The sequence below is a fragment of the Tenrec ecaudatus genome, chromosome 3 (assembly GCF_050624435.1).
Source record: "Tenrec ecaudatus isolate mTenEca1 chromosome 3, mTenEca1.hap1, whole genome shotgun sequence".
Taxonomy (NCBI): Eukaryota; Metazoa; Chordata; class Mammalia; order Afrosoricida; family Tenrecidae; genus Tenrec; species Tenrec ecaudatus.
The window spans coordinates 168,445,275-168,472,582 of record NC_134532.1 but is presented as its reverse complement, the minus strand read 5'-3'; the positions used below and the strand labels follow the sequence as shown (position 1 = coordinate 168,472,582).

Here is a 27,308-nt window from a genome sequence, read left to right as displayed (position 1 = left end):
CGGTGTGTTTGTGTGTGTGTGCAGAGAGACAGTTTGGTTTCACAAAAGAGGACTTTTCTAAGAATGAGAGCTGTCCCAGATGTAGTTGCCATTCTTAAGAAATAAAGAAATTCTCCTTATCGGAAGTCCTCAGGCAGGAGTTGCCTAACTAAACCCTTGTCAGGAATGAAAGGAGACTCCGGTAGGGGGAGGAAGAGGAGATTTTCTGGTGAAATAGACTCTGAGAGCTTGCTTCTTCCCCACCTCAGGCAGGTGCCTTTTCCCTAAGGAAAACGTGATGGGTCTCAGAGCTAAAAGCTAGTATCCTGCAGGCAGAGTCCAGTTTCGGTGCCCTACACAGGTGCTCTGACTGTACCCTCCTGGAACACTTCCCTGTTTTAATTCAGTCAGTGAGTTTAATGATTTGGTTCATTTGCATAAATGATTTGATTGGCTGGTATGCTGAAGTAGCTCTTTTATCCTGATGCCGGCCTTTCCCTTTCTCCCCTTTTGGGGCCTTTTCTCCTTAAACATTTTCTTTAAGGAGCCCAGAGTGCTTATGACATGGTGGGAAGCAAAAGGTCTAAGAGTTTGGCAATCTGCTTCCATAAACCTCTGGGCAGTTCTCTTTGCTGTAGGGTAGGGTTGCTTTGAGTTGGAACCCACTAGCAACAGTAACGTTTTAGTTAACACGCCTTAGTGCATGCCCATAAGGAGACGGGGTGGCTCTGGGTTAGGTGTTAGGCTGCTAACTATGAGCTTGGCAGTTCAGACCTGACTGTTTGAGTCTACCCCTGTAAAGATGTACAGTCTTGGGAACCTTATAGAGCACTGCTGTGAGTCCCGGCCAGCTTGATAGCAGTGGGTTTTGGGGGTATTACATGTTCACATACACATACCCTGCTGCTGTGGGTTCTGGTAATCTGTGTAGTTGTTTGAAAGTACCACAAAGAACAAAGCTCTCTTGGAAGAAGTACAGTTAGAATAGAGGAAAAGATGGCAAGATTTCATCTAATATACTTGAACATGTCAAGAGAGACCAATCCCCGGAGAAGGACTTGGTATAAAGTAGAGGGGCAGCGAAAAAGAGGAAGATCCTTGATGAGATGGATTGACACATGGTCTGCCACAATGGACCCAAGCATAAGAACAATTGTGGGGATGGTACACAACAGGGCAGTGTTTCCTTTGGCTGTACACAGGGTTGCTAAGAGTCCGACCCGATGGCGCACAACAACGCCATCAACTAACCTTTGAATATCTTGAGAGCATGGCTGACTGTTTGTCTTTTCCATCCTTCCTTACCTATTTCTTTTTTCTTTAAAAATTTTTTTTCTTGTGAATTAAGTAAAGGTTTTCAGAGCAGATCATCAGTTTTACATTGCAGCAGTTAATACACATTTTGTTTCAGCTCATCCATTTCAGTTCCCTCCATGTCCCATCTATTCCACTCCTGCCTGCCCTGCTCATTCTTCCTCCTCTCAGTCCCTCTGACCGTTATCCTTGAGTATCCATTTGCTCTCTGAGGACACACCATACCGCTTCCCACAGAAGTTGTGCCATTTACAGTCTCACTCATAGCAGTGAGTACTTGCTGTTACCTTAAGAAAATAATTTTTGTGTCATTGTTTTGATTTGCACCTCTTGCATGGCTAATGTTCTTGTTGAGCACATGAATGTCTTTGGTGAGGTGACTGGTCGTTTCCTCTGCCTATTTTTCCAATTAGATAGATTGTCTTTTCCTTGATGAAGTGTTGAAGGATCCTGTAATTTTTAGAGATTAGTCCCTTGTCTAAGGTGTCATTGTCCCCAAATTTTCCCAGTCTATGAATTCTTCATTTACTCCGGGTGAAAATTTTTTGATGAGCTTAGTGTCTTACTTTTCTGGAGGTTCCAGTCATTTATTTTGTCTTAAGTGGTTTGTATATTTCATTGTGCTTGATAATTTATGTATGCCATGCATTAAGGCCCCTGAGTTCCTGCTTTTTCATTGATGATCTTTAAAGGTCTGAGTTTCATATTTAGGTCTCTAATACATCTTATGAGTTGGTTTTTGTATATGGTATGAGATTTGGGACCTATTTCATTCTTCTGCAACTAGAAACCCAGTTTTGCAAGAATCAGTTTTTAAAGAAACTTAACTTCCTCACTGTGGTTCAGGCCTTTGTTGAAGATCTGCTTTTTGTAAGTGGATGGGTTATTTACTTTTGGGTTCTCAATTGTGTTCCCTTGGTCTGTGTTCCATTGTACCCATACGAGGCTGTATTGAGTGCGTGCCTGTACTGACTCCCATGACTGTAGGTTTTGAGATTGAGAAGTGAGGAGCCTCCGTCTTTGTTCTTTTGCAGTAGTGCTTTGCTCATTCCCATTGTCATTCCATGTCAAACTAATGATTAGTTTTTCCATCTCTAAAGAATGAAGCTGGAATCTGTATTGGGATTACGTTACAATCTGTAGATTGCTTTGGGGTAGTACTGACATTTTCACATTGTTAAAGACTTCCTATCGGTGACCATGGTACATTCTTCCAGTTTCTTATAGTAGCATTTTGTAGTTTTCTTTGAATAGGTCTTTTACAGTTAGTTTGTTTCCCTGGTTAGATTTCTTCCTTAGTAGTTCATCTCTTGAGTGCCTATTGTAAATGACACTTTCCTCCCATGATTCCCTTTTAGAGAGCTCTTTTATTTTAAAAGGAATCTGTTTGATTTTTGTGTGTTGATTATGTACCCTGCTAGTTTGCGGAATCTTTCCTTCCATCTGTTTTCTTGCTGCACTGGTGGTGAAGTGGTTACGTATTGGGCTGCTAATCACAAGGTCCGCAGTTAGGAATGCCCAGCTACTCCACAGGAGAAAGACGGGGCATTCTACTCCCATAAAGAGCCAGTCTCGGAAACCCCGCAAGGATAGTTTTACCCTGTCTTACAGGGTTGCTATGAGTCGGCATCAACTTGATGGCAGGGAGGTTTTTTTTTTTAATGTATAGAATCCTATCATCTGCAAATAGTTTTACTTCTGTGATGATTCGGATGCCTTTAATTTCCCGAAAGCTCTGGCTAAGAGTTCCAGCACAGTGCTGGATACTCAAAGATCTCACTGCCATTGAGTCAATTCTGACTCATAGCAACCCTATAGGATGGAGTAGAACTGCCCCTGTGGGTTTCCAAAACAATCTTCATTTCTGCAGATTGGGGGTTTAGAACTGCTGACCTTGAGGTTAGAAGCCCAGTTGGTCTGCCTTCTGCTCATAAGGGGAATGCTTCCATTTTCTCTCCATTGAGTGAGTGTTGGCCATTGGTGATATATACTACTTAATTGTGCTGAGGAATTTCCCTTCTGTCTGTATCTTGTTGGGTATTTTTATCAGGAATGGGTGTTAGATTTTGTCAAATATTTTTTTCTGCTTCGATTAACATGACCATGTAGTTCTTTTGTTTAATTTAAATGGTAGATAGCAGTAATTTATTTTATAATGCTGATCCATCTTTGCGTACCTACTGTGAATCCTATTTGATAATACTTTTGGCATTTTGATATATATGTATTTGGTATTTTGTTGGATTCTGTTGCTGAGGACTTTGTTGGGAACTTTTGCATCTACCACATATACTCGAGTATAAGCCGCCCTGAATATCAGCTGAGGCACCTAATCTTACCACAAAAGCTACATAAAAAAATGTGCTGAAAAGCTCAGCTTATACACGAGTATTTCTGATGTATTCATAAGAATAATTGGTCTCTGTATATATTTTTAGCTGTGTCTGTCTGGTTTTGGTATCAGGGTTATCCTTAATTCATGAAATTCTTTACTCAGGAATAGTTGTGTAGAATTAGTGCCAGCTCTTCACTGAATGGTAGAATTCACCACTGAAGCCGTCTGGGCCCAGGTTTTCTTGTTAGGAATTTTTATTTTAAGCAACCTACCTGATCAACTTCTTCTTTTGTTCTCTATCTGTTAAGGTTTTCTACTTGCGTCTGTTAGGTTAAGTGCATAGTTTGTTTCTAGAAATCTGTCCATTTCTTCTAGATTTTCAAATTAGTTGGAGTGCAGTGTGTGCAGTGAGAAGCTCACGGTGTAACCACACCACCACCAGAGTTCTTGAGTACAGTTTTTAATAATATATTTTTATCTTTTTTATTTCAGTTGTTTCTGTTGTGGTGTCATCTCTTTCATTTCTTATTTGCAATATTTACATCTTGTTACATTTGCTAGCGATTTTGTCGTTTTGTTAATCTATTCAAAGAGCCTTTTTGTCATGTTGATTCCATTTTTCTGGGGTTTATTGTGTTTTTTATCGTATAAAAGATCATTTTATTGGGGGCTTTTAGAACTTTTATTACAATTCATGCATCAGTTGTATCGGGCATTTTTGTACATATGTTGCCATCATTCTTTTCTAGACATTTACTTTCGATCGAGTCCTTGTCTGTCTCATTAATTTCTGTTTTGCTGTTGTTGGTCCAAGTGTGTAGCAATCCTTTAGACAAGGGAACGAAACACCGCCTGGTCCTACGCCATCATAACAGTTGTTTGTGTGCTTGAGCCCATTGCTGCAGCCACTGTGTCACCCCATCTCGTCGAGAGCCTTCCTCTTTGTCACTGCCCGTCCACTGTACCAAGCAGGATGTGCTTCTCCAGGGTCTGGTCTCTCCTGACAACATGCCCAAAGTAGGTGAGACAAAGTCTTGCTAATATTGTCTCTAAGGAGTATCCTGACCGAACTTTTTGCAAGACTTACTTGTTTGTTTTTTGGTAGGCCAAAGTATTTTAAGTGTTCTTCACCAGCACCACAATTCAAATGATTCGATTCTTCTTTGGTCTTCCTTATTTGGTGTTCAACTGTCACATGCATTTGGGGCAATTGAAAATACCATGTCTTGGGTCAGGTGCGCCTTAGTCCTTAAAGCAACAGCCTTTTCAATACTCTAAAGAGATCTTGTGCAGCAGATTTACCCAATGTAATGTGTTAAATTTGATCTCTTAACTGCTGTTCCCGTGAGCATTGATTGTGGATCCAAGCCAGATGGAATCCTTGGCCACGTCAGTCTTCTTCTCAGTTTTCACGAGGTCACCCATTGGTTCAGTGTGAGGACTTGGATCTTCTTCACATTGAACTGTCATGTGAAGGCACGGGGCTGCAGTCTTTGATCTTCATCAGTAAGTGCTTCAGGACTTCCACACTTTCAGCAAGGATGGGTATGTTACCTGTCTGTTGAAGGTGGCTGCTAAGCCTTCCTCCAGTATTGATACTGCATTCTTCATATGAGCTAGTTTCTCTGATCATTTGCTGAGCATCCAGACTGAGTAAGTATGGTGAGAGGATACAACCTTGATGCACACCTTTCCTTATTTAAACCATGTAGTATTGCCTTGTCTTGTTTGCACAGTTGCCTTTAAAAAATATTAAAAAAATAATAATTTTATTGGGGCTCTTATAGCTCATATCACAATGCATCCATCCATTATCTCAAGCACATTTGTACATATGTTACCATCTTCATTTTCAAAACATTTTCTTTTTACTTGACCTCTTGATATCAGCTCCTTTTGCCCTTCCCTCACTCTCCCTTCCTCATGAACCCTTGATAATTTGTAATTATTTTTTCATATCTTACACTGACTGCTGTCTCCCTTTACCCACTTTTCTTTTGTCTATCCCCTAGGAAAGAGTTATATGTATATCATTGTAATCGGTTCCCTCTTTCTAACTCCCACCTTCCCCTTATCACTACTTTCATTTTTGGTCCTGAAAGGTTTATCTGTTCTGGATTCCCTTTGTTGCTAGCTCTTATCTGTACCAGTGTACATGCTCTGGTCTAGATGGATTTGTTAGGCCGAATTGGGGTTATGATAGTGGCGGGTGGTGGGGAGACTGGGGGGAAGCAGAGTATTGAAGAACTAGAGGAAAGTTGTATGCTTCATCAGTGCTGTACTGTACCCTGACTGGTTCGTCTCTTCCTTGTGACCCTTCTGTAAGGCGATGTCCAATTGTCTACAGATGGATTTTGAGTCTCCCTGCACTCCACCACGCTCCTCCTCATTTACATTGATAAATGATTTTTTTGTTCTGAGTCTTTGATGGCTGATACCTGATCCCCTCGACACCTCATGATCACACAGGCTGGTGTGCTTCTTCCATGTGAGCTTTGTTGCTTCCCAGCTAGATGGCTCTTTGTTTTTCTCTAAGCCCTTAAGACTCCAGGCGCTATATCTTTTGATAGCTGAGCACCATCGGCTTTTTTCACCACATTTGCTTATGCATCCATTTTATCTTCAGTGCTCGGGTAGGAAAGGTGAGCATCACAGAATGCCAGGTTATTAGAACAAAGTGTTCTTGTGTTGTGGGAGTACTTGAGTGGAGACCCATTGTCCACCTGCTACCTTAGTACTTAACATAAATGTGTGTGCATAGACCTGTTTCCCTATCCTTGTATATAAATATACTTACACTCTTGATCCATTGTACTAGTTACATGGGGCACAATAAAGTGCTCTGGAATTCCCATTCTTCACAAGGCTATTCATGGCTTGTGACATGATGGATACCGTTGAGTGACTTTGCATAATCAATACTACACAAGTAAACATTTTTCTCTTATTCTCTGCATTCAGTCAAGATCTATCTGATGTCAGCAATGATATCCCTTGTTTCTCATACTCTTCCAAATCCATCCTGAGCCTCTGGCTGCTCCCTGTCAATGTACTGCTGCCATCATTGGATGATCGCCAGCAAAATTTTCTTGCTTTTGATATCAGTGATATTGTTCTATAATTTGAGCACTCTGATGGTACAAATATAGATCTCTTCCAGTTAGTTAGTCAAGTGGCTGTCTCCCGCATTCCCTGGCATCGACGAGTGAGTGCTTCCAGTACTTCATCAGCCTGGTGAAACATTTCAGTTGGTATTCCATCCCTTCCTAGAGTCTTGTTCTTTTGCAAATGCTTTCAGTGCAGCTTGGACTTGTTCCTTCGCTGCCATTTATTCCTCCTCTTTATTTATTTTTCTTTATTTTACATTTTATTAGGGGCTCATACAACTCTTATCACAATCCATACATATACATACATCAGTTATATAAAGCACATCCGTACATTCTTTGCCCTAATAATTTTCAAAGCATCTGCACTCTACCCAAGCCCTTTGCATGAGGTTCTCTTTTTTTCCCCCTCCCTCCCTGCTCCCCCCTCTCTCATGAGCCCTTGATAATTTATAGATTGTTATTTTGTCATATCTTGCCCTATCCGGAGTCTCCCTTCCCCCCCTTCTCTGCTGTCCATCTCCCAGGGAGGAGGTCACATGTGGATCCCTGTAATCAGTTCCCCCTTTCCAACCCACTCACCCTCCAGTCTCCCAGCATTGCCCCTCACACCCCTGGTCCCGAAGGTATCATTCACCCTGGATTCCCTGTGCCTCCAGCCCCCATATGCACCAGTGTACAACCTCTGCCCTATCCAGTCCTGCAAGGTAGAATTCGAATCATGGTAGTTGGGGGGAGGAAGCATCCAGGATCTGGGGGAAAGCTGTGTTCTTCATCGGTACTATATCGCACCCTGACTGACCCGTCCTCTCCTAAAACCCTCTATGAGGGGATCTCCAGTGGCCGACAACTTGGGCCTTGGGTCTCCACTCTGCACTTCCCCCTTCATTCACTATGGTTTACACACACACACACACACACACACACACACACACACACACACACACACACATACACACACATATTCTTCTTTTTTTTGCACGATGCCTTATACCTGGTCCCTTTGGCACCTCGTGATCGCACCGGCTGGTGTGCTTCTTCCATGTGGGCTTTGTTGCTGCTGAGCTAGATGGCCGCTTGTTTATCTTCAAGCCTTTAAGATCCAAGACTCTATATCTTCTAATACTTGGGCACCATCAGCTTTCTTCGCCACATTTGCTTATGCACCCATTTGTCTTCAGCGATTGGATCATGGAGGTGTGCAGCCAATGATAAGATTTTTTGTTCTTTGATGCCTGATAACTGATCCCTTCGGGACCACGCGCGATCACATAGGTTGGTGTGTTCTTCCATGTGGGCTTTGTTGCTGATTCCTCCTCTTTAAATGGCTAAATGCCAGCTAGTCATTTTTGGTAGAGTGACTGCATTCTTTCCATTCCCCCCCCCCATTTCTTTTGCTGCTTCCTGCATCATTCAATATTTTGTCCAACTTACTCAACTCACTGCTGTCTAGTCGATGATGCCTTATAGGGCACAGTAGAACTGCCCCTGTGGGCTTCTGAGCTTGTGTTTGCGGGAGTAGAGAGCCTCTTGGTAGTTTCTGGCGGCTCACCTTGTGTAATCACTATGCCGCCGCGGCTCCACATTTTGCCCGTACAATCTTCCATTACTGCAACTTGAAGCTTATATTTTTTTCTTTAGTTCTCTCAGTTTAAGGTATGCTGAGTGTGTTCTTTTTGGTTTTCTAACTCCTGTTCTTTGAAAAGGCTCACAAGTGGTGGAATTTTTGCTTCATTCTTTATTGTCCTCTAGTCGTTGTATACTTTTTTTTGCTGCTCTATTTCTAAGTGTTGAAGATGTACGATTAAGGTCTTGATTTGATGTGTTTTCATTGTGACAATAACCCTCTGAGTACTGCTTTTGCTCTGTCCCAAAGGTTTTTGGTGTGTGGTTTTCATTCTTGTTTAATTTGAAGAATTTTAAATATTCTTCTGTTACGCAATAGGTTTTAAGCCAGTTGTTACTCAGTTCCTGAGTATCTGATTCCCCCCCCCATTGATCTTATTATCATTGATTTCTAATTTTATAGTGTTGTGATCTGAGAAGATGCTCTGTAATAGTTTGATGTTTTAAAATTTTTCCTGAGGTTTCCTTTGTGGTTAACCATATGGTCTATTCTGGGGAATCTTCTTGTGCCCTTGAAGAGAAGGTGTGTATGCTGTGCTGTCGTTGAGTGGCGCGATCTGTGTGTATGTGTTTGCCTCTGAGGTCAAGGTGGTTAATTGTGTTCTTCTGTGTTTTTGGGTTTCTTTCTAGCTCTGGTCTTCATTGAAAGTGGTGTGTTACAGTCTATTGTAATTTGTTTCCTCAATTCTGTAAGAGTTTGATTAGTGAATGTATTGGGGGCCTTTGTTAAAGTGAGTAGATATTTATATGATTATGTACTCCTGTTCAACTGATCCCTTAATCATTATAGAATACCCTTTCTTTGTCTCTTATGCTAGATACTACCTTAAGATGTATTTTATCAGATATCAGAATTGCCACTTCTATTTTTTGATTGCCATTAGCTTATTCTATGTATGTATGTACTCACATACAGCCCTCCCCCATTCGTACATTCATAAAACACACACACACAGTCCCTTTCTCCTTTCTCCCTTGCTTAATTTTCAGTCTTATTTTTGCCGGCACAGAAGAGCCTCGACAAGATGGACGCACTGGGTGGGTTCCACAGCGGGCTCACACAGAGCATGGCGGTGAGGATGGTGCAGGACTGGGTAGTGTGTTCTTGTACTTCGTTGCCACTTAGCAACAGTAAGCTAAAGCCTGCCACATGTCACTTTTTCTTGGGTACATGCTCATCGTGTTTCAATTATTTAATCTTCCTTCTCTGTAATTCCTAGGTCCCCAGCCCCACTCAAATACCCCTTTTAAATGTAGACACCATTCTCAGCTCCACAGCCTGAATTTGGCCCCGACTGCCATTTGCTGATCCCCGAGTTAGACTCCTTTCCATCTTGGCTGCTCTTCCGAGGACAGTGCCCTCATAAAGTATGGTGCCTTCTTCCCTTTTAGGATATTTTTGGTCTTCAGCATAAGCTACATGGACAGCTATCTTAGACTTCATCCTAGCTAATGTCCATTCGTATTGTAGCCCGTGCTTTACAACCCACTGCCATCAAGTTGACTCACAGTGACCCTCGCTGTACAGGAATTCCAAGGCTGTATGGGAGCAGAGGGCCTAATTCTCCCAAGGGAGGAGCTGGTGTGTTTGAGTTCAGACCCTGCGGTTAACAGTCTAATGCTTATCTGACAGCGCCACCAGGGCTGTAAGTAAGGAAATTTCTCTCAGCCTCACGCCACTTGAATGTTTGCTAAGCATACCTTCATCTTTTATCCAAGTTACTGAGAAACATTTGATTGAGACATAGCTAAGAAATAAATATCAAATCACAAATATTAAAAGCAACTTTGATAGATGCAGATAGTCAGTCTAGACTATCCTTTTACAAAAGGCTACTCTGTTTTACTTGGCTGACTTGGAGAACTGTGCAGCTCCATTGTAACAACCAGATTCTCAGTAGTGGTTTCTTTCAAAGTCTAATGGTCAACCAACCCTACAGGAACACTGTATTCTTTTCACGTGTAAACGAAACCTTTCAAATACCTTGTTTTAAGTAACTGACTTTAAATTTGTTATTGTTATAGAAAGGTGTCACACCAGCAGCTCCAGTTCACACTAATGAAGATGCTGCCACACAGACGAACCTGGGATTCGTCCATGCATTTGTCGCTGCTATTTCCGTTATTATCGTATCGGAGCTGGGGGACAAGACGTTCTTTATCGCTGCCATTATGGCGATGCGCTACAACCGGCTGACAGTGCTGGCTGGTGCGATGCTTGCCTTAGGCCTGATGACATGCTTATCAGGTGAGTGAGCTTGTTGTGTTTACTGACCTAAGGGGAAAGCAGGATGTTTGGCTTTGAGGCATCGACTCAGTCAGTCATTGACATTTGGTGTAAGATGGTTTTAATACATCTATCCCTAAAGGCCTGATGGTACTTTCACACTGAAATGACCAGCTCCTCAGAGCCAGAGGTACACATTCTTCATGAACGTAAAAGTTTTATCTTAGCTTTTGCTTTGTCTCACTGTGAAATTTTCAGTCCAGATACACTTGTTTATATCTGGTGTTTTAGAAGGGGGTCTTGACGACTACAAAGAGCTCCATTATTTTCCAGCTGAAAGACATTTGGAAGACAAGCACCACTTGAGAGTCGCTACCTCTTCCTCCCCGGTGCAGCAGAGGAGTGACATGGTCTTGGTCAGAGCCTGTGTTTACATTACTGTTTGATATCTTACCATGCGAACAGACAAACTGAAACCCAGATTCTGTGCGTGGGGAGGCCTGTGTCCGCGGGGATTTCCTGGCAGCTTCCGGGGAAGTAGATTGCCAGGCCCTTCTTTCGTGGAACCCTCACAGGGACTCACACCGCCAACTTGGAGTTTAACAGCCCCGAGCAGTTACCAGTTGTAGCACTGTAAGAATTGTGAGGGGGTGGCTTCTAACCTTCCGATTTCACTAAGGAGCCCCGAAAACGAAACCCACTGCTGTCAGGGCCATTCCATCTCATCCGTGACCATGGGGATGGAGTAGAACGGCCCCTCTGGTGTCTGAGGCTGTAAATCTTTGTTGTTGCAATGCCATGCACAATAGTACAAAACGCTGCCTGGACCTACCCCGTCCTCACAATTGATCTTGTGCCTGAGACCAGTGATGCAGCCCCGTGCCAGTCCATCTCCTTGAGGGCCTTCCTATCTTTGCTGCCCCTCCACGTTGCCAAACACGATGTCCTTCTCCAGGCACTGGTCTCCTGACGACATGTTCAAAGTTTGTAAGATGAAGTCTCGCAATCCTTGCCTCTAAGGAGCACTCTGGCCGTACTGCTTTTTTTCCAAGCAGACCGGGTTGTCTTCTTAGCACTCCATGGTACTTTCAGTACTCTTCTCCAGCACCACAATTCAAATGCCTCACTTCTCGGATCTTCCTTACTTGGTGTTTAGTGTGTATTACAAGCATATGGGGCAATTGACACCACGGCTCCCGCCAGGCTCACTTTCCTCCTCAAAGTAACATCCTTGCTCTGCAAGCCTCTAAACATGTCTTGTGCAGCAGAAAGCCTCGTCTTTATCTCATGGCGTGGCTGGTGGGCTCAAACTGCTGATTCTGTAGGTAACAGAATCCACCCACCACGCCACCAAGGCACCTCTTCATAAGGAAGAAGGCGAATCAAACTCAACATCAGCCCACTTCTGGCTTTCGCGAAGGTCGGACATGCGTCCACCCTCTGCCTTCTTCCGCAGGTCTCACACCAGCGGTCCCTCTGAAGGTACTTGCTATTTCTCTGCGGGGTCAGTAATTCATTGCAGGGGCCACACAGAAGTCACAGATGGCCCCATCAGTAGGGGGTTTCTTAGGGCGTGGGCAGTCAGGGTCCTCCTCACGAGGCCAGTGCCCCATCTTTACTGATCGGACCTTTGTAAATGACAGAGGAGCCACAGAGACCTCCCTCTTGCTTATGATGAGCTGGCGTGACTGGACAGACTAACCCATATTTTCATGCAAGTCACACGTGTTAGATGCTTGGCATTGCTCTGCAGCCAGCCACTGCGGTGGTGGTTTTATGAGTGCGTTACACCCACAGGTATATTTTAACATGTTGCTGACTTTGGGTCAGTTAAAAAAAGAATTCAATGTGTTTCATGTGAAGCCCGTGTTTTGGTGCCTGTCGACGTTGGATTTTGTTCCGAGCAGCAGCACTTTGCCCACCTGCCTCAAAGTTTCTAGTACAGCCCCTCTCCTGGAAGGATGCTGTCCCTGTTCTGTGCACTGTTCACCCACGCAGGAAGAAAGCACTATTCCCACCCCAGGAACAGCCCTGGGCCTGAGGCAGGAGGCGTGCAGCTCTGCACTCGCCAGCGTGGCCACTCAGGTGGGCGAGACCTGCTCAAGGCATCCAAGTTCACTCTAGCTTCCATCTGGCTGCTCTGGCCGCCCGGCTGTTGTGCTCTGGTTGTTTGGATTGCCTGTCCATGTGGATGCCACAGGGTGGTGTTGAGAGTCGGGCTTAGAGGGACTGTGTGTCCCATTCAAGTTGGGTCTGATGGACAGCCCAGGGTCTCTGTGGGGCTGGGACACTGTGGACCCACACACATGGTCCTGCTGCCCAGCGTTACATGGGGCTGACTCAGATGTGTGGGCAACTGCCCCCACCCTGCCCTGGATCCAGCCCACCCTTGGACTCTGCAGCCCCATGCATAGCCTTCTGGTTGCCCTTCCGCCAAGTGCCTGGACACAGATTGGCTACAAGGCATGCCACTTCTCTCAACCTGGCCGCAGAGTGCCCTGGAGCAAACACAGTTTTATTGTTTATTTCCTGAGTACCAGCTCCATGCGTGACTTCCTGCCCATTGCTCATACCTTTATCATTACCAATATGATCAGAAGGAATGTTTCTGGACTCTTGGAGGAGGGTGAATGCAGCTGAAACTCGTTTCTGGAAACACCAGGAGCCAGGTGCAGTGCACGCAGGGGGCACTAGGGCAGAATTCCTGAGGTAATGTTTTCATTTCAGCGTCATTCACGCGAGTACTCGGTGTGTGCAAGTCCCAACTGGGGAAGTGCACTGTAGGAAGCTGGGTAAGAGGTCACTTGGTCAAGTGGGCAAAGGATGAGTGGAGGAAGGAGGCTGAACAAGACTTCTCAACAGCAGCCTCTTCAGACACTGAGTTTTAGGAAGGAGAACATAGGCAAGGAAGTTCACCTGCTGGTGAGAGCAGCATTCAGTCCACATAGCTGTGTTTGCACAGGGGTGCGTGCAGGCTGCTTTTGGTTTGTGGCTTGTTTCTGTTGTGTGTCCTGTGCGTTAGCATGGGGCTGGAAGCAGGGTTAGCCAGACTGCCAGGCTCGCAGCCATCCTCGGCCCTCACTAGCGGGGGGACTTCCCTAGAATCTGGACCTGTTGAGACAGCGTTGGTAGTGCTACCTCCCCGTTATCACTCTGCCTGCAGCCTGCCTCCCCCCTTCTCCCCAGTCCACCAGGAGGCTCACTTCTGCCTTTGCTGCTGCACCTGTGAAGACGCCATCCACCTGCTTTCCTGACTACAGAGCCCTCAGAACACATTAGTGGGAATCCCCATTGTTAACTTGGTTGTGTTCTGTGACATCCTGTTTCTGGCCTCCTTGAGAATTTTTATGTGCTATAAATACTGATACTCCCTCTGACTTTAAATGAGTCTGGAGACCCCTGGTCATGTAGTGGGCTACACATTGGGTCAGCAGTTCGAAACCATCAGCTACTTCTGAGGGAGGAAGATAATGCTTTCTACTCCTGTAAAGATTTGAAGCCTTGGAAACCCAAAGGGGCTAGTTCTCTGCCCTGTAGGGGCTCTGTGAGCCAGCATTAACAGCCATGAGGGTGTTTTTGAGGGGGCTTTCGCCCTGTCCCATGTCCCCCACTTCCACTAATGCCCTTTCTGAGCGTTCTTAGCTGAGTGGTAGAAGGGGACTTCCCGAATCTCTGGCTTCACTGCAGCACGTCTTGGAGGTCACCACTGGCAGGATGCAGAGGGCCAGTGCGTTGGTAGCTCCTTGGTGAGGTGGTCCAGATGGAGCACTTGCTGCAAGAGGCCTAAGCTGTCACCTTGTTCCTAGAAGAACGGCTTCCAAGAGGAGGGAGGGACAGTTAGCTGAGGATGGGGAAACCAAGTCATTTTTTGTTCTCAGTGGTGGAAGGAGGAGACAGGCCAGAACTTTTTCAGTAAAGTCGCTTTCTTATTTGTAGATTACCTACAGATAAAAGGGAACACTAATTTTAGGAGATCTCCAAAGGTTTGCTACATTTTTTAATAAAACCACTTAAGAGTATAATTTTAAATTCTGGAAGTTGCGATAACAGTCCAGAGTACCAGTATACTTTCCCCCAGGCTTATCTATTGCTAACCGTGGGACGCCCTGTGTTCCTTCGGCATTTGTGTTAGTGCTCTTTCTCCTCTGTCCGTCTTTACATAACAGTGTGTGTATGGTTTTCCTGCCTTTCCAATGTCCTTTTGGCTTTCTTCATGCTTGGTGTTCTTGATGTCATCCCACAACTCATCAGATTGATTCTTCAGATATCTCTGAATTTACGTAGAATATTCAAGGTTCTATTTCAGCTTATGTAAAGTAGTTTTTAATCAACCTAAACCTGAGCCTGTCTGTGGGCAGTTTGTGGTCTGGCTGGCTTGGGTTGACGGTTTTGAGCCTCTCCAGCATCTACCACAGCCCGATAGGGTCAGTGTGATTTCTGAGTATTCCACCTGGTGAGGTCCACTAGTGTAGTCACCATTTATGTTGGAAACAGGTATTTACAGTGAAGAAACTGGGCTTGCCATTTCTAGGTTCATTTCTACCAGCAAAGCATTTTCCTTCCTCTTTGTTTCTAATTTTTATATTCCAATCAGTAAGTACTGCTACATTTGGGTTATATGTTTGATCAGTTTCAGTCTGAAGAAGTTGGTAGAGTTCTTCAAGTTATCATTGGTTCTGGTAGGCTTAATTTGAAAATAGTTGTATTAGTGGCCCTTCTGTGGAGTTGTGTGGATGATACTCTACCACATATAGCATTCTACGTCAGGACAGATCTGGAAATGTTCTTGACCATTTGTCTTTCCTGGCATAGTAAGCCGTATGATTGTTTGGACGGCTCAGAATGGCCAGTACCTGTCCATTTTAGCTCATTAATGCCTAGGATATTCATCTTTATGCATTCCATACATAAACATGTCTATTGTATGTGTTTGCAAGGTATACTTAAAACTCAGTTCTATCAAGTTGAATCAACCTTTTAGGACATAGTAGAATTGCATCATCCTTCTGCTCTGTGACTCTGGGTTTGAACTGCCGACCTGCGGTTATCAGCCCAACTGTAACCCACTGTGTCACCAGGGTTCCTATAAGGAAGATGTGTACATAATACGAATACAGATGGGCACAGAGATATATAGAGATGACCACATGTTTGACCTCCCTGGTGGTCTAATGATGTCAGTAAATTTGTTAAGGGACTTCTCTGCAGTGGAATCCCGAGGGTGGCTCGGGGCTACCGCGTCTGACAGTTAACATTTACCCCGAGCCACGCTCGCGATTACCGCCAGGGAGGTTAAGCAGGATCTTAAAGTCTTTTTAATCAAAAACATTTTATTGGAAAGTAAACGCACTTAGTTTTGACCTACCAACATGGTTGGGTTCCAGGGACTACGTCATTGTGCAGAAATATGTATCATGTGAAAATGGAAGACGAGTACATCATTGAACCAGTGCCCAATGACAGCGTTACATAGATGCCAAACCGTTGAGAATCCTTGTTGAACAAACTTAAAATTGTAGCCATCACAGGCAGCATTACTGTCCCCTACATGTTGTTAAAGCACAAGATTTCCACTATTGTCCTAAATTCAAAATGCCAGCTAACAAAATAGTTGATAAAGTGAAAAGAAAGTATCTAACAGTTTGGTTTGTATACTTAGAAATAGCCAATTCAGTTTTTAAATGTACACTTCAACTTAAATACATACAATTCACCGTCCATAATTCTCTGAATGATATGATTTCCTGTCTACTCATCTTCATTACAAATTGGCATCACGGGCTTCCTGTCAGTGCTCGGAGCTCAGCATTGTATATGTCCTCATCGTTTTTGGTCTCCCCTGTCTGTCTAGTGTCGGCCTTGCCCGCCATCCATAGATTCCCAAAGTTGTTTGGCCTGCTGCCCCCTTTCAGGTATAAAAAAACCCAAAAGCCACACTCCCCTGTCAATGAGAAACTTTTGTATTGTAGTCCAAAATCCAGAATAAAGACTAAGGACATTTCATTAGCTGCTTCTGCAGCTCCCGGGACTGTTCTGGACACCCTGGCAGGCAGCATCCATCGCCCACTTGGTGAAACGCTGACCTAGTCGACAACGTTTCTTTGAAATAGGTGAGAAGAAAAGGAATTTGAATCATGATTCTGCAGTAAATAGTTTTTTAAATTTAAAGATGTGTGATGAAAAAGTGTATCACCTGTGTGTGAAAACAGTCTGGCTCCCATGTTCTGAAATCTTGGATCCTTTCATCCAGGTCATGTCAAGGCTAACCTGCCGAAAGCCCTATGTATGTATGCCCCGGTGAACATGACTCGGGGGTTCAGTGTCTTAGGCGGGGCCCTCACGGAGTACATGCCGCCTGCAACTGGAGCATGGCTTTCTTGAGAAAGTCGTGTGCAGCTCTTTGACGAGACCGCAGGGTTCCGTGTGAGCGGGATGTTCCAAATCGTGTTCTATTTTCACTCCTCCGACTGCCATCGCTTTTCTTCCGTTTTGTCAAAATGATGTGGCAGTTGCTTTTTCAGCTTAGCTCACTTTTCTCAAAACTTTCCCTTTTAACACAGGTTGAGAATACAAATGGTTATAACAGCATAGATGTAAAATCTAAAGTCGTGAAAATGTTCGATTTTCAGGCTTTTCGTGTCTTACACTGAGGAAATCGGTACTTGCGCAAAGGTTACACATAAGTGCGTGGCACGAGGTAAGGCCACTAGTTACAGGCTCGGAAACCCGACACCCGGAGGCTGTGCGGTGGGATGCACTCAGCCGCAGCCCGGTGTCCCTCTCTGCAGTGCCAGCTGCCTTCTCCTCAGGGTGTGAGGGTCGAGGAGAATTAACATGTGACTGCTGTTGTGTTTCTTGCAGTGTTATTTGGCTATGCCACCACAGTCATCCCCCGGGTGTATACGTACTATGTTTCAACTGTATTATTTGCCATTTTTGGCATTAGAATGCTTCGAGAAGGCTTAAAGATGAGCCCGGATGAGGGTCAAGAGGAACTAGAAGAAGTTCAAGCTGAAATAAAGAAGAAGGATGAAGAAGTAAGTCCCAGGGCTGCTCAGTGTCCTGACCCAGAAGGCACTGCTCTGAGAATGACCGCTGTGCAGAGGGTTTCCCTCGTCATGGCGTGCGATCAATGCGGGGACACAGTGACAGTTCCGTTTACCTAGTTTCCAGGTTCGGAGCTGGAGCTGGCTCTCCTAGGATTCCCTCAGGGTTAGTGTCAACTGCTAGAGCGAGGAAGCTGAGAGGATCTGGAATGGGAACATCGGGTTCCCTAGTGAGATTGGGTGTAAGCTCTTGAAAAGCAGGAACAACAAGAGCAAGTTAAAGTGATTGCTACCACATCCTAACACCGAGATCTCCAAATGACACTTTTGCTTCGCAGCACCCCCACCCCGCCCCGCCCCAGCTCTACAGGTTTTAACGGGCTGTCAGCATCTCTGAGTCCTTCCCAAGGGGGTTCCACATGCCGGACTCCGCAGTTGGGGCATCCTTGAGGGCCTTGCATTGTGTTCCTGTGAAATGTTCTCCAGTTGGAAGGAGCCAGGGCAGTGCTGTAGGGTTCATGGAGTAAGGTTTCCCAACAAGATGCTCAAGATCACATGCTTGTGATCCTCAAGAACGAATAGTACATCGTTGAATCTTTTTTTACTAATGCCATTTTCCGTTTTCTTAAAAAACGTCGTAATGGAAAAACCTAAACCAAACCCACTGCCACCAAGTTGATTCTGGCTGATGGTGACGGGCGGTTTCTAAGCGGTGATGGGAGTGGGGCCTTTTCTTTTCTTGTTTTCCCGCCCAGGTTAGGCAGTGACTAGTAAGGAGCGCTTGGTGGGTCTGGGAGGAGTGGGGGACTGAAGAATATCACATTGTTGCTCCGTGAGGCTGATGGCTCAAAGGGGACACTATGTAAATCATAGGAGATGCTGCGTGGGACTGTCATCTGTTGTTGTTTCTTATTTTTAACTTTAGCTTCAACGAACTAAACTCTTAAATGGACCCGGAGATGTTGAATCTGGTGCAAGCACCACGCTGCCTCAGAAGAAGTGGTTGCATTTTATCTCGCCCATCTTTGTTCAAGCTCTTACCCTCACCTTCTTAGCCGAGTGGGGTGATCGCTCTCAACTGACCACCATCGTCCTGGCAGCTAGAGAGGTGAGTTGCTACTAGGACGGCACTTCCTTTGCTCCAGAGGAACGCTGGGCAGGGCCAGGGTCGGCCTAGAGCGATGGTTCTCCACCTTCCTCAGGCCGCGACCCTTACATACAGTTCCTCATGTGGTGGTGACCCCCCCCCCCGCCCAACCATAAAATTATTTTCGCTGCTACTTCATAACTGTCATTTTTCTACTGTTATGAATCGCGAAACCCCTGTGAAAGGGTCGGTCGACCCCCAAAGGGTTCATGACCCTCAGGTTGAGAACCGCTGGCCTAGAGAGTATTTCCATCGCTGGCTGAATGCCCTTAGTTGACAGTCTGGATACGCTGCTTAACCGACCTCCTGTTGGTTCCTGAAGCCATCCTGCTGGCTCCTCTCCCCTCCTTTGCCAAGATGCTTTCTCATACTTTTCCTTTGGATACTTGTTGAGAATGTAAACTTATATTGATGGAGGTCGGTCTGGCAATCCATATAGAAAGCCTCCTTATTAAGTGTGTACATTTTGGCTCTTGTGTTCCGCACCTGGAGCCATCATTGAGTGCTTGTATCGATTGCCACTTTGTTAGTGAGGAATGAGGAGCAGCCCGAGAGCCCAGCGAAGGAGGATTGATTCTGTTCTTTACAACCGTCCCCGATGCTCTTTGGATGGTCACTCCTCAGCATTATTTTACTGATGTGCAAAAAGGAGATATTTTAAAAGCAAAGAACAAAACATCCAAGGAAATTAAAATGTTTACAGCGCGATCTTTGGTTCCTGCCATTAGCGGTGGTCTGGTTGCTTCTCTTTAGAACACTGTGGTGACGTTTTAGACGTAGAGCGGTAGTAAGCTGGGGAGACTTCAGATCACCCCGGACTTGTATTTGCTGCACAGACTCGGAACCTGGAGCCCAAAGAGATGGGGTAACTTGTTCAGCCTTTTAAGCAGGGTGCTTGCAGGGGCCAGACCTAGAGCGGAGGCTGTCTAAACCAGCCTTCCATTTTTATCTACTGTAACGTTCTTAATTGTTAAGTGAACTTATTTTAAAAACACGTGTTGTTTTACTTTTTTCATAGCTCTATTCCTCTTAGGAGCCCTGGTGGCGTAGTGGTTGTGAATTGGGCTGCTAACTGCAAGGTCAGCAGTTCGAAACCACCAGCCGCTCTTTAGGAAAAAGAAGACTGGGCTTTCTATTCCATAAAGGGGGACAGTCTCAGAAACCCACAGGGACAGGTCTACCCTGCCCTAGGGCCGTTATACATTAGCACCCACTTGATGGCCGTGTTATTGCTCTTGATCGGAACTGTGAAAGTAGTGCATGAGGCATCTGTTACCGCTCATGGGCAGGATCAGCTTTGCCCAGCTGGACTGCGCTGCGACTCTGGAGACTGGACGATACTCTGGATCCTAACTCACCATTTATTAACTGCTCTAATAGCTGTCACAGTCGACGACTGTCAGTCGGTAGGGTTCAGATAACAGGCTTGATTCGGATTTCCTTCTAATTTTTAGGACATTTCCTTTCAATGGTAGGACATGTCTGCTATACAACATGTTTCTTAGTATCCAGTATAATTTCAAATATAAAGCAAATAAAATATTGAGAGTCCAGGACTAAGATACCTGTGGCATCACTATTCAGGCAGAAAAGTCTTTAAAAGGCTACGTTGTGTATCACTTCTCGTCCTTTTGGCTAAGATCAAGTGTAGTAAAAGGCTACGTTGTGTATGGGGGGTGAACCCAATTCCTCTTCTGGTTCCAGTGTTTTGTTTTTTTTTCTTTAATCATTTTCACAATCCACACATACATCAATCGTGTAAAGCACATTTGTACATTCATTGCCCTCATCATTCTCAAAACATTTGCTCTCCACCTAAGCTCCTGGTATCAACTCATTTTTACCCCTCCCTCCCTGCTGCCCTTCCCTCATGAACTCTTGATAATTTATAAATTATTATTTTGCCCTGTTCGACGTCTCTCCCCTCACCCACTCTTCTGTTGTCCATCCCCCAGGGAGGGGGTCACATGTAGATCCTTGTAATCGGTTCCCCCTTTCAACCCCACCTTCCCAGTATCGCCACCCACACCACTGGTCCTGAAGGGATCATCCACCCTGGATTCCCTGTGTTTGCAGTTCCTATTTGTACCAGTGGTCTAGCCAGATTTGTAAGGTGGAATTAGGATCATGATAAGTGGGGAACGAGGAAGCATTTAGGAACCAGAGGAAAGTTGTATGTTTCATTGTTGCTATGTCGCACCCTGACTGGCTTGCCTCCTCCCCGAGACCTTTCTGTAAGGGGATGTCCACTGGCCTACAAATGGGCTTTGGGTCTCCACTGCGCATCTCCCCTCCCTTTCATTCACTATGATTTTTTGTTCTGATGATGTCCTGATACCTGATCCCTTCAACACCTTGTGATCGCACAGGCTGGTGTGCTTCTTCCATGTGGGCTTTGTTGCTTCTAAGCTAGATGGCCACTTGGTTACCTTCAAGCCTTTAACACCCCAGATGCTATATCTTTTGAAAGCCAAGCACCATCATCTTTCTTCACCACATTTACTTATTCACCTGCTCTGTCTTCAGCGGTTGTGTTGGGAAGGTGAGCATCATAGAATGCCAATTTAATAGAAGAAAGTATTCTTGCTTTGAGGGAGTACTTGAGTGGAGGCCCAATGTTCTTCTGCTATCTTAATACAAAACCTATAAATATATACACATAGATCTATTTACCCATCCTCATATATAAATATATTTGCATATGGACATGCCTTTATTTAGACCTCTATAAATGCCCATTGCCTCCTAGCTCTTTCCTCTATTTCCTTTGACTTTCCTCTTGTCCCACTATCATGCTAAGTCTTCATTTGGGTTTCAGCATTGGTTACATTACCCTTGATCACACCCTACCAGACCTCCTACACCCACCTCACCACCGATTTGGATCACTTGTTCCCTTGTCCCTGGGTTTGTTACCACCACTACCTTTCCCCCCACCTCGCCCTCTCTCCTATACCCCCCCGGAACTTTTGGTCCCGTGGTTTTCTCCAGATTTTTCATTCAGCCTATCTTATTTAGACAGACCTACGGAGATAATAACATGCACAAAAACAAGACAGAGCAAAACCAAGCAACAGTATACACAAAACAACAAGCCAATGACAAACAACAAAACAAAACACAATAAGAAAGAAAAGCTTGTAGTTAGTTCAAGGACTGTTCGTTGGCCTTTAGGAGTGTTTCCCAGTCCAGTCTGTTGGGGCACCACGCCCTGGCTCCAAAGTCCACCTTCAGCATTCCCTGGGGACCTTGCAGCTCCATTGCCTTGCTGTTCTGTTGCTCCCCCTTAGTGTTTTGCCTCAGTATGGCGGGGTCAGATTGGGCACAATTCCCACTCTGTGTCTCCAGTGTTGTCCCCTATAGGGCTATGGGTCAGTGAGGACGTCATGTCTCATGGTGGAGCCAGCCATGTGGTCCTCTCTGTGGCCTGGCTGCTCTAGTTGGGAACATCGACCTCACGGCCTGGTGGGCCAGGCTGTGCTCTACTCTCTCCTCCTCCCCCTTCATCTGCTCCTGTGTGCTTCAATCGGATATGTCCCTCTCCTGCAGCTGCAGCTTCAATTTCAATGCCGTCCTTTGAAATAAATTCTTCTGGGGGAGGGGGGGTTCCAGTATTTTTAAGGTAAGCTTTTTTTTTTTAATGGCTACCTTAGTGACTGCCCCGTCGGTCTTGGTGTTGGGCCTCTTTATTGCCAGAATTGGCACCTGAAAGTCCATGTCTGTTTTCCTGTGGCAGTGGCATGGTGGCAGAATTGTGGCGCTTCCTCTCCGACTGCCACATAGTGGTTTGTGGAGGCCTTGGGACTGACTGACCATGGGACTTAATCTTGGTCTGTTGCTTCTAGCGGCTTGACTTGGTGCTGCCTGGGCTTTTTAGCTTCATGCTGAAAACGAGGAGCCCCATCAGCTTCTGGAGTATGATAGAGCAGGGCATCTAGCAGAGACCCTCACACCATAGGCACTCCACTCTAGCACTGCAGAAGTCTTTAATGGATGCCTCCAGGGCCCCCCAAAGTTTTGTAGCCGCCTAGACTGTGAGGCAAAACATTTATCTGTTAAAGCCACACACTAGACAGCTAGTGTGCTTGTGACTCGAGTCAGCCATCTCATCAGACCCCTCACCTCCCCAGTCCTCTGGTTGACACAATGCCTTTTCTGGTGACCAGTGTTCCCCTCCTGAGCGTCTGAAGTAAGTAAACCACAGTTGTGCCAGTTTTCCTTTCTAAGCAGCTTTCTGGTTTTATTTCTTCTCTCAGCTGTTAGTGACGTATTCTGTCACCACAGCACGGATGTATCAGTGCTTTTTCTGCCTACTTGATTCCAAGTGTGCTGCCTGTGTGAAGCGATCAGAAAGCTCAGGGCTTAAGTGAAACGCATCTCAATCACAGTGACTTTGCTTTTTTTTTTTTTTTTTAACTTTAGAGAGGTCTTTGCCAAGTGCAGTGTATCATTTGCTTTCTTGATGGCCACTTGTCCATGAACATTTGTGGAATGAAGTCATCGAGCTTCATTTCTCCCACTCTGTCATTATCAGTCTCGTGAGGACTTGGTCGCTTCCTGGTTTACCACTATACTCTGTCTGGTTCCCCACCACCAGTTTGTCTGGACACTGGGCTTGTCACACAGAAACCTGTGGTCATTCCCAAGCCAGAGACTGGTGTCAGGATGGGGGCTGCTAAGCCCTGCCAACTTTGCCATCTTCAATACTCAGGTAATTTCCTGAAGTCTTCACCGCTGCTCAGGTCTCCTCCTCTACCAAAGCAAACATGTGAACTCATGCTCGCTCTGCAGAGTTGGCTTTTCCAGAAAACCCGATGAACACCCCTGCCCTCCCACCTGAGTGCTTCTGATAGCAAGTGTTCATTGCATCGTGTTCTGTCACTGGCACCAGGGATGCATGGAGAACTGGGAGGCTGGGTCCTTGCTTGTAACATTGAACGTGTTCTGAGGGAAGGAAGACATCCCTAATGTAAATAGTCTCCCTAGCACCTGTGCAGTACGTGTTAGCGGCGAATGAAGTTCAACACGTGTGGAAACGTTAAGTAGTTGGATTTCATTGGGTTAGTTTGACTGTACAAATCAACTAAGTTGGACTCTTTTACTCCTTTTAGGTACAGTCCTTATCATAATATGTATAACTGACATAGCAAACCACTTAATAAAGTTTTCTTGGAAGTATAATTACTTTTCATAAACATCTTATTTGACTTTTTAAGAATTGCTGTTTTGTCGTCAACTTCCATTTGAAATGTTTCTTTAATTTTCCTTCGCAAGTAGCAGTTCCCCCTTGGTTTGGCGTTAACCCGTGTCACGCTTGTTCGCAGGATCCCTACGGTGTTGCAGTCGGGGGCACGGTGGGCCACAGCTTATGCACGGGCCTGGCAGTCATTGGTGGAAGAATGATAGCTCAGAAAATCTCTGTCAGAACTGGTAAGTCAGCCTTCTCATTATTTTAGAATCACTGAGGGATTAGAAAACGGGAATTAGCCGTGGCCTTTTGTTTTTCCTAATTATTAAAATATACCCAGCCTTCGTAATTAGGATCTGTTAAGAGATCCTGAGGTCCTACGATTCCTCCTCATCTAGCACATATGAATTCTTTACCTCGTGTAAATGCAGATTCATTAAAAAACATTATTGAATTTATAGGAGCTCTTTTTGGCCAACATTTTCTCAGTCAGTGGTGCTAAAAATACAGCACTGTGTGGTAGTGAGAAGCATTTGGCCTTAAAGAGAGATGGGGAGACAGAGGCCATGGTCATAGATTGGGCTGAGTTTCCCCAGTAGCTGTGAAACCACTGCCAGTGAGTGGATTCTACCACATAGTGACCCTACAACACATCACTGACTAGCTCCATGGGGTTTTTACCACAAGGCTTCTTACAGAATTTTAGTAACTCACCTTAATTATAAGTTACATGTTGTAAATTACATAAATATTTCTTAGTGTTAGTACATGAATACAGAATAATTTTGTAAAATCTTTCTCCAGTGAATTACATTAAACATCATTGTAGTTACATCATTAGTTACTGGTTTATAGCCCTGGAAACCCACTGGGGTAGTTCAGAGAAGTCCGGTCTCGTTGCTCCGCGTTGGGATTGATTCCGTGAGTGAGTGAGTGAGTAGGGGCATTGATATGTGTAAGCTGGGCTTAGGAAAACAGCTGTAAGTAGCTACAGGAATCTTGGTATTAGTTTGTTTGGAAACACTGCCCAGGCATTTTGTAAGCATTCATTTTGGTGCCTGTGGTCTGCAACCCTGGTTGTGCCACCGTTTGATAATGACATTGAAGCTGAGTTATACTTCTATTGTGTTGCTCGTCAGCACCGGACAAGCATCCACTTCTTCGCGCAGCTCATCAGGCACGGGGTGTGTCGCTTGGTGTGTAGGCCAGATTGAAGACCTTCCCATGTCTTCCCGCTTAGCTGGCTAGAACAAGGACGCTTGCTCCCTGGTATTGTAAGCATCAAGCATTACACTCTGCTTTATTTAACTTTCTTTTCTTCTCTTTTCTTCCAGTGACAATCATAGGAGGCATCGTGTTTTTGGCATTTGCATTTTCTGCACTATTTATAAGTCCTGATTCTGGTTTTTAACAAGCTGTTTGTTCATTTGTATTTAGTTGAAGATAGGTAACTCTTGTTTTTCTGTACATTGTGTACATTGTAACTAAAGGTGATAGAAAATACTGTATTTTGTAGCATTGATTTGTGAGTTTGAACCACTGAATGATGAATTAGGTCCAAAAGAGATAATCTTATTAATTCTATTTGCAGCGTGTACTTTTAAAAGAAGCCTGATATTTCTAAGTGTGAATTTTTCTTTTCTCCAGTATAATTATGTTAATATGGTCTCCTTAAAAAAAAAAAAGAACGATTGCGTGGTGGGGTCGACCACTTGATTTCTTTTAGCACCCACCCCTTAAATATAGAACATAAATTATCTCATGGATCACTAAAGTATTTTAAGATATTTACCTTAACTATTTTCCCCTTGGGGGAAGAATGCATTATTATCTATCTTTAAAACACTTCAAGCCAGTAAGCATTTTAATTGAGTCTTTAAAATTATGTTCTTATAAAATGAGAGAGGAGCAATCACTATTAATACTGATAGCAAAACATAAGGCCAGACCCATTCCTCTTTTCTTTAAATTGGGTAGAAAACCCAATATAAAAACAGTCAATATTTGACAATGTGGAATTACCAAATTAGAATACTATGAATGTATTCATATTTTTTCTATACTGAATAATGTAACAGGTAACAATGTAAATAAAAGTGGTATGATCAGTGCTTGTTTTTTTTCCTTGTGTTATACAAGTTCATAACTTTCTATCATAGTAGTATTAGGACGTAAGCAGTTTCTGAAGTTGGTACACCTAAAATAGCTAAGCAAGAGTCACACATCATATTTAATGCTCACAGCTCTGAAAATTACTAGGATTATCCTTATATTTGAAAAAAAGTAAGTGGGAGGAATTTGCCCTTGGTTACTTGATAGGGCTGCGAGGCACACCAAATATTGCAAGTCTAGAGCCTGCTGTTGTCATTCATTCGTCCAAGACTGGTTTCCAGAGTCCCTTGCAGAAGTCTGCCATGGGTAGTGACTTGTCATTTCAGGAGACTGAAAGCACCCTCATCACAGAGCACTGTCAACGCCAACAGCCATGCTACAGTAGTGCTGTGGGAAGGCAGCTCACCACTTCTGTGAAGAGCTCTAGAAAGTAGCACATCCTGATGAAACAGGAAAGCTTTTGGAAACTTTTAAGATTGTACAACAGCACCTGGACATCAAGACAGGGCATTTTGACAACTGTGAGGACCCTTGGCCACATCTTTGTTTCGTGCAGTTCAGCACTGCTAGTAATGCTTGAGACAGTGGTTCACAGGTAGAGTTCTTAACCCCCACAAAGGACAGAGACCTCGCTTTGCCGCAGGTGCACCGCTCAAGTCAGTAGAAGCACGGGTTGCTGATGAAGGCGGTGCATTTTAGCGGAACGTCCAGATGAAAATGTACTTGGAAGAAAAGCCTGGTGATCTTCTGAAGTCAGCGGGTAAACATGAAAACACAAGAAGAGGCCAGTCATCACCTGACTGCACTGTTTCTCACTGTTGTGCACAAGACTGCCATGGGTTGGGGCTGACCTGGTGGCAGCCACCTTAGGCTATTACAAACCGGAGGTGGAGGAATTCTAACATTCTTCATCCCAGAAGAGAGGAATCCCCCAGTTAGAAAGAACTGGTGCTATCATTACTCCATACTTGGTGGTTCGGGCAGCCTGGTTCCAAGGTCAAGACCTAAGTGCAGTGTAGCTTTGTGAGGGGCCACCCCTGGAGCAGGATGGAACTGTGCCGAGAATCTGGTTGCTGAGGCCCAAGTACTCCAATGAGGTAAAATTTACCAATTAAAAAATTGAAATGTCAATAGTGATGTTGAAATATTTAATAGCCTTTCTTTAAAAGCCAAAATAACACAATTCTTACAAGTGATGCGTGACATACGCAGGTGTTAGCTTTTGAG

At 44.6% G+C, this 27,308-nt stretch overlaps 1 protein-coding gene across 1 annotated transcript in view; it reads left to right on the top strand.

Moving 5' to 3' along the window:
* TMEM165 (transmembrane protein 165) overlaps positions 1-26,079 on the top strand; it is a 28,389-nt gene extending 2,310 nt beyond the window's left edge. The window contains exons 2-6 of the mRNA XM_075544299.1: positions 10,387-10,609; positions 17,450-17,625; positions 18,560-18,742; positions 24,106-24,211; positions 25,304-26,079. Of these exons, the coding sequence (XP_075400414.1) occupies positions 10,387-10,609; positions 17,450-17,625; positions 18,560-18,742; positions 24,106-24,211; positions 25,304-25,380 (765 nt within the window). The 3' untranslated portion in view covers positions 25,381-26,079. The remainder of the gene's footprint in view (positions 1-10,386; positions 10,610-17,449; positions 17,626-18,559; positions 18,743-24,105; positions 24,212-25,303) is intronic.
* Positions 26,080-27,308: the final 1,229 nt, after the last annotated feature.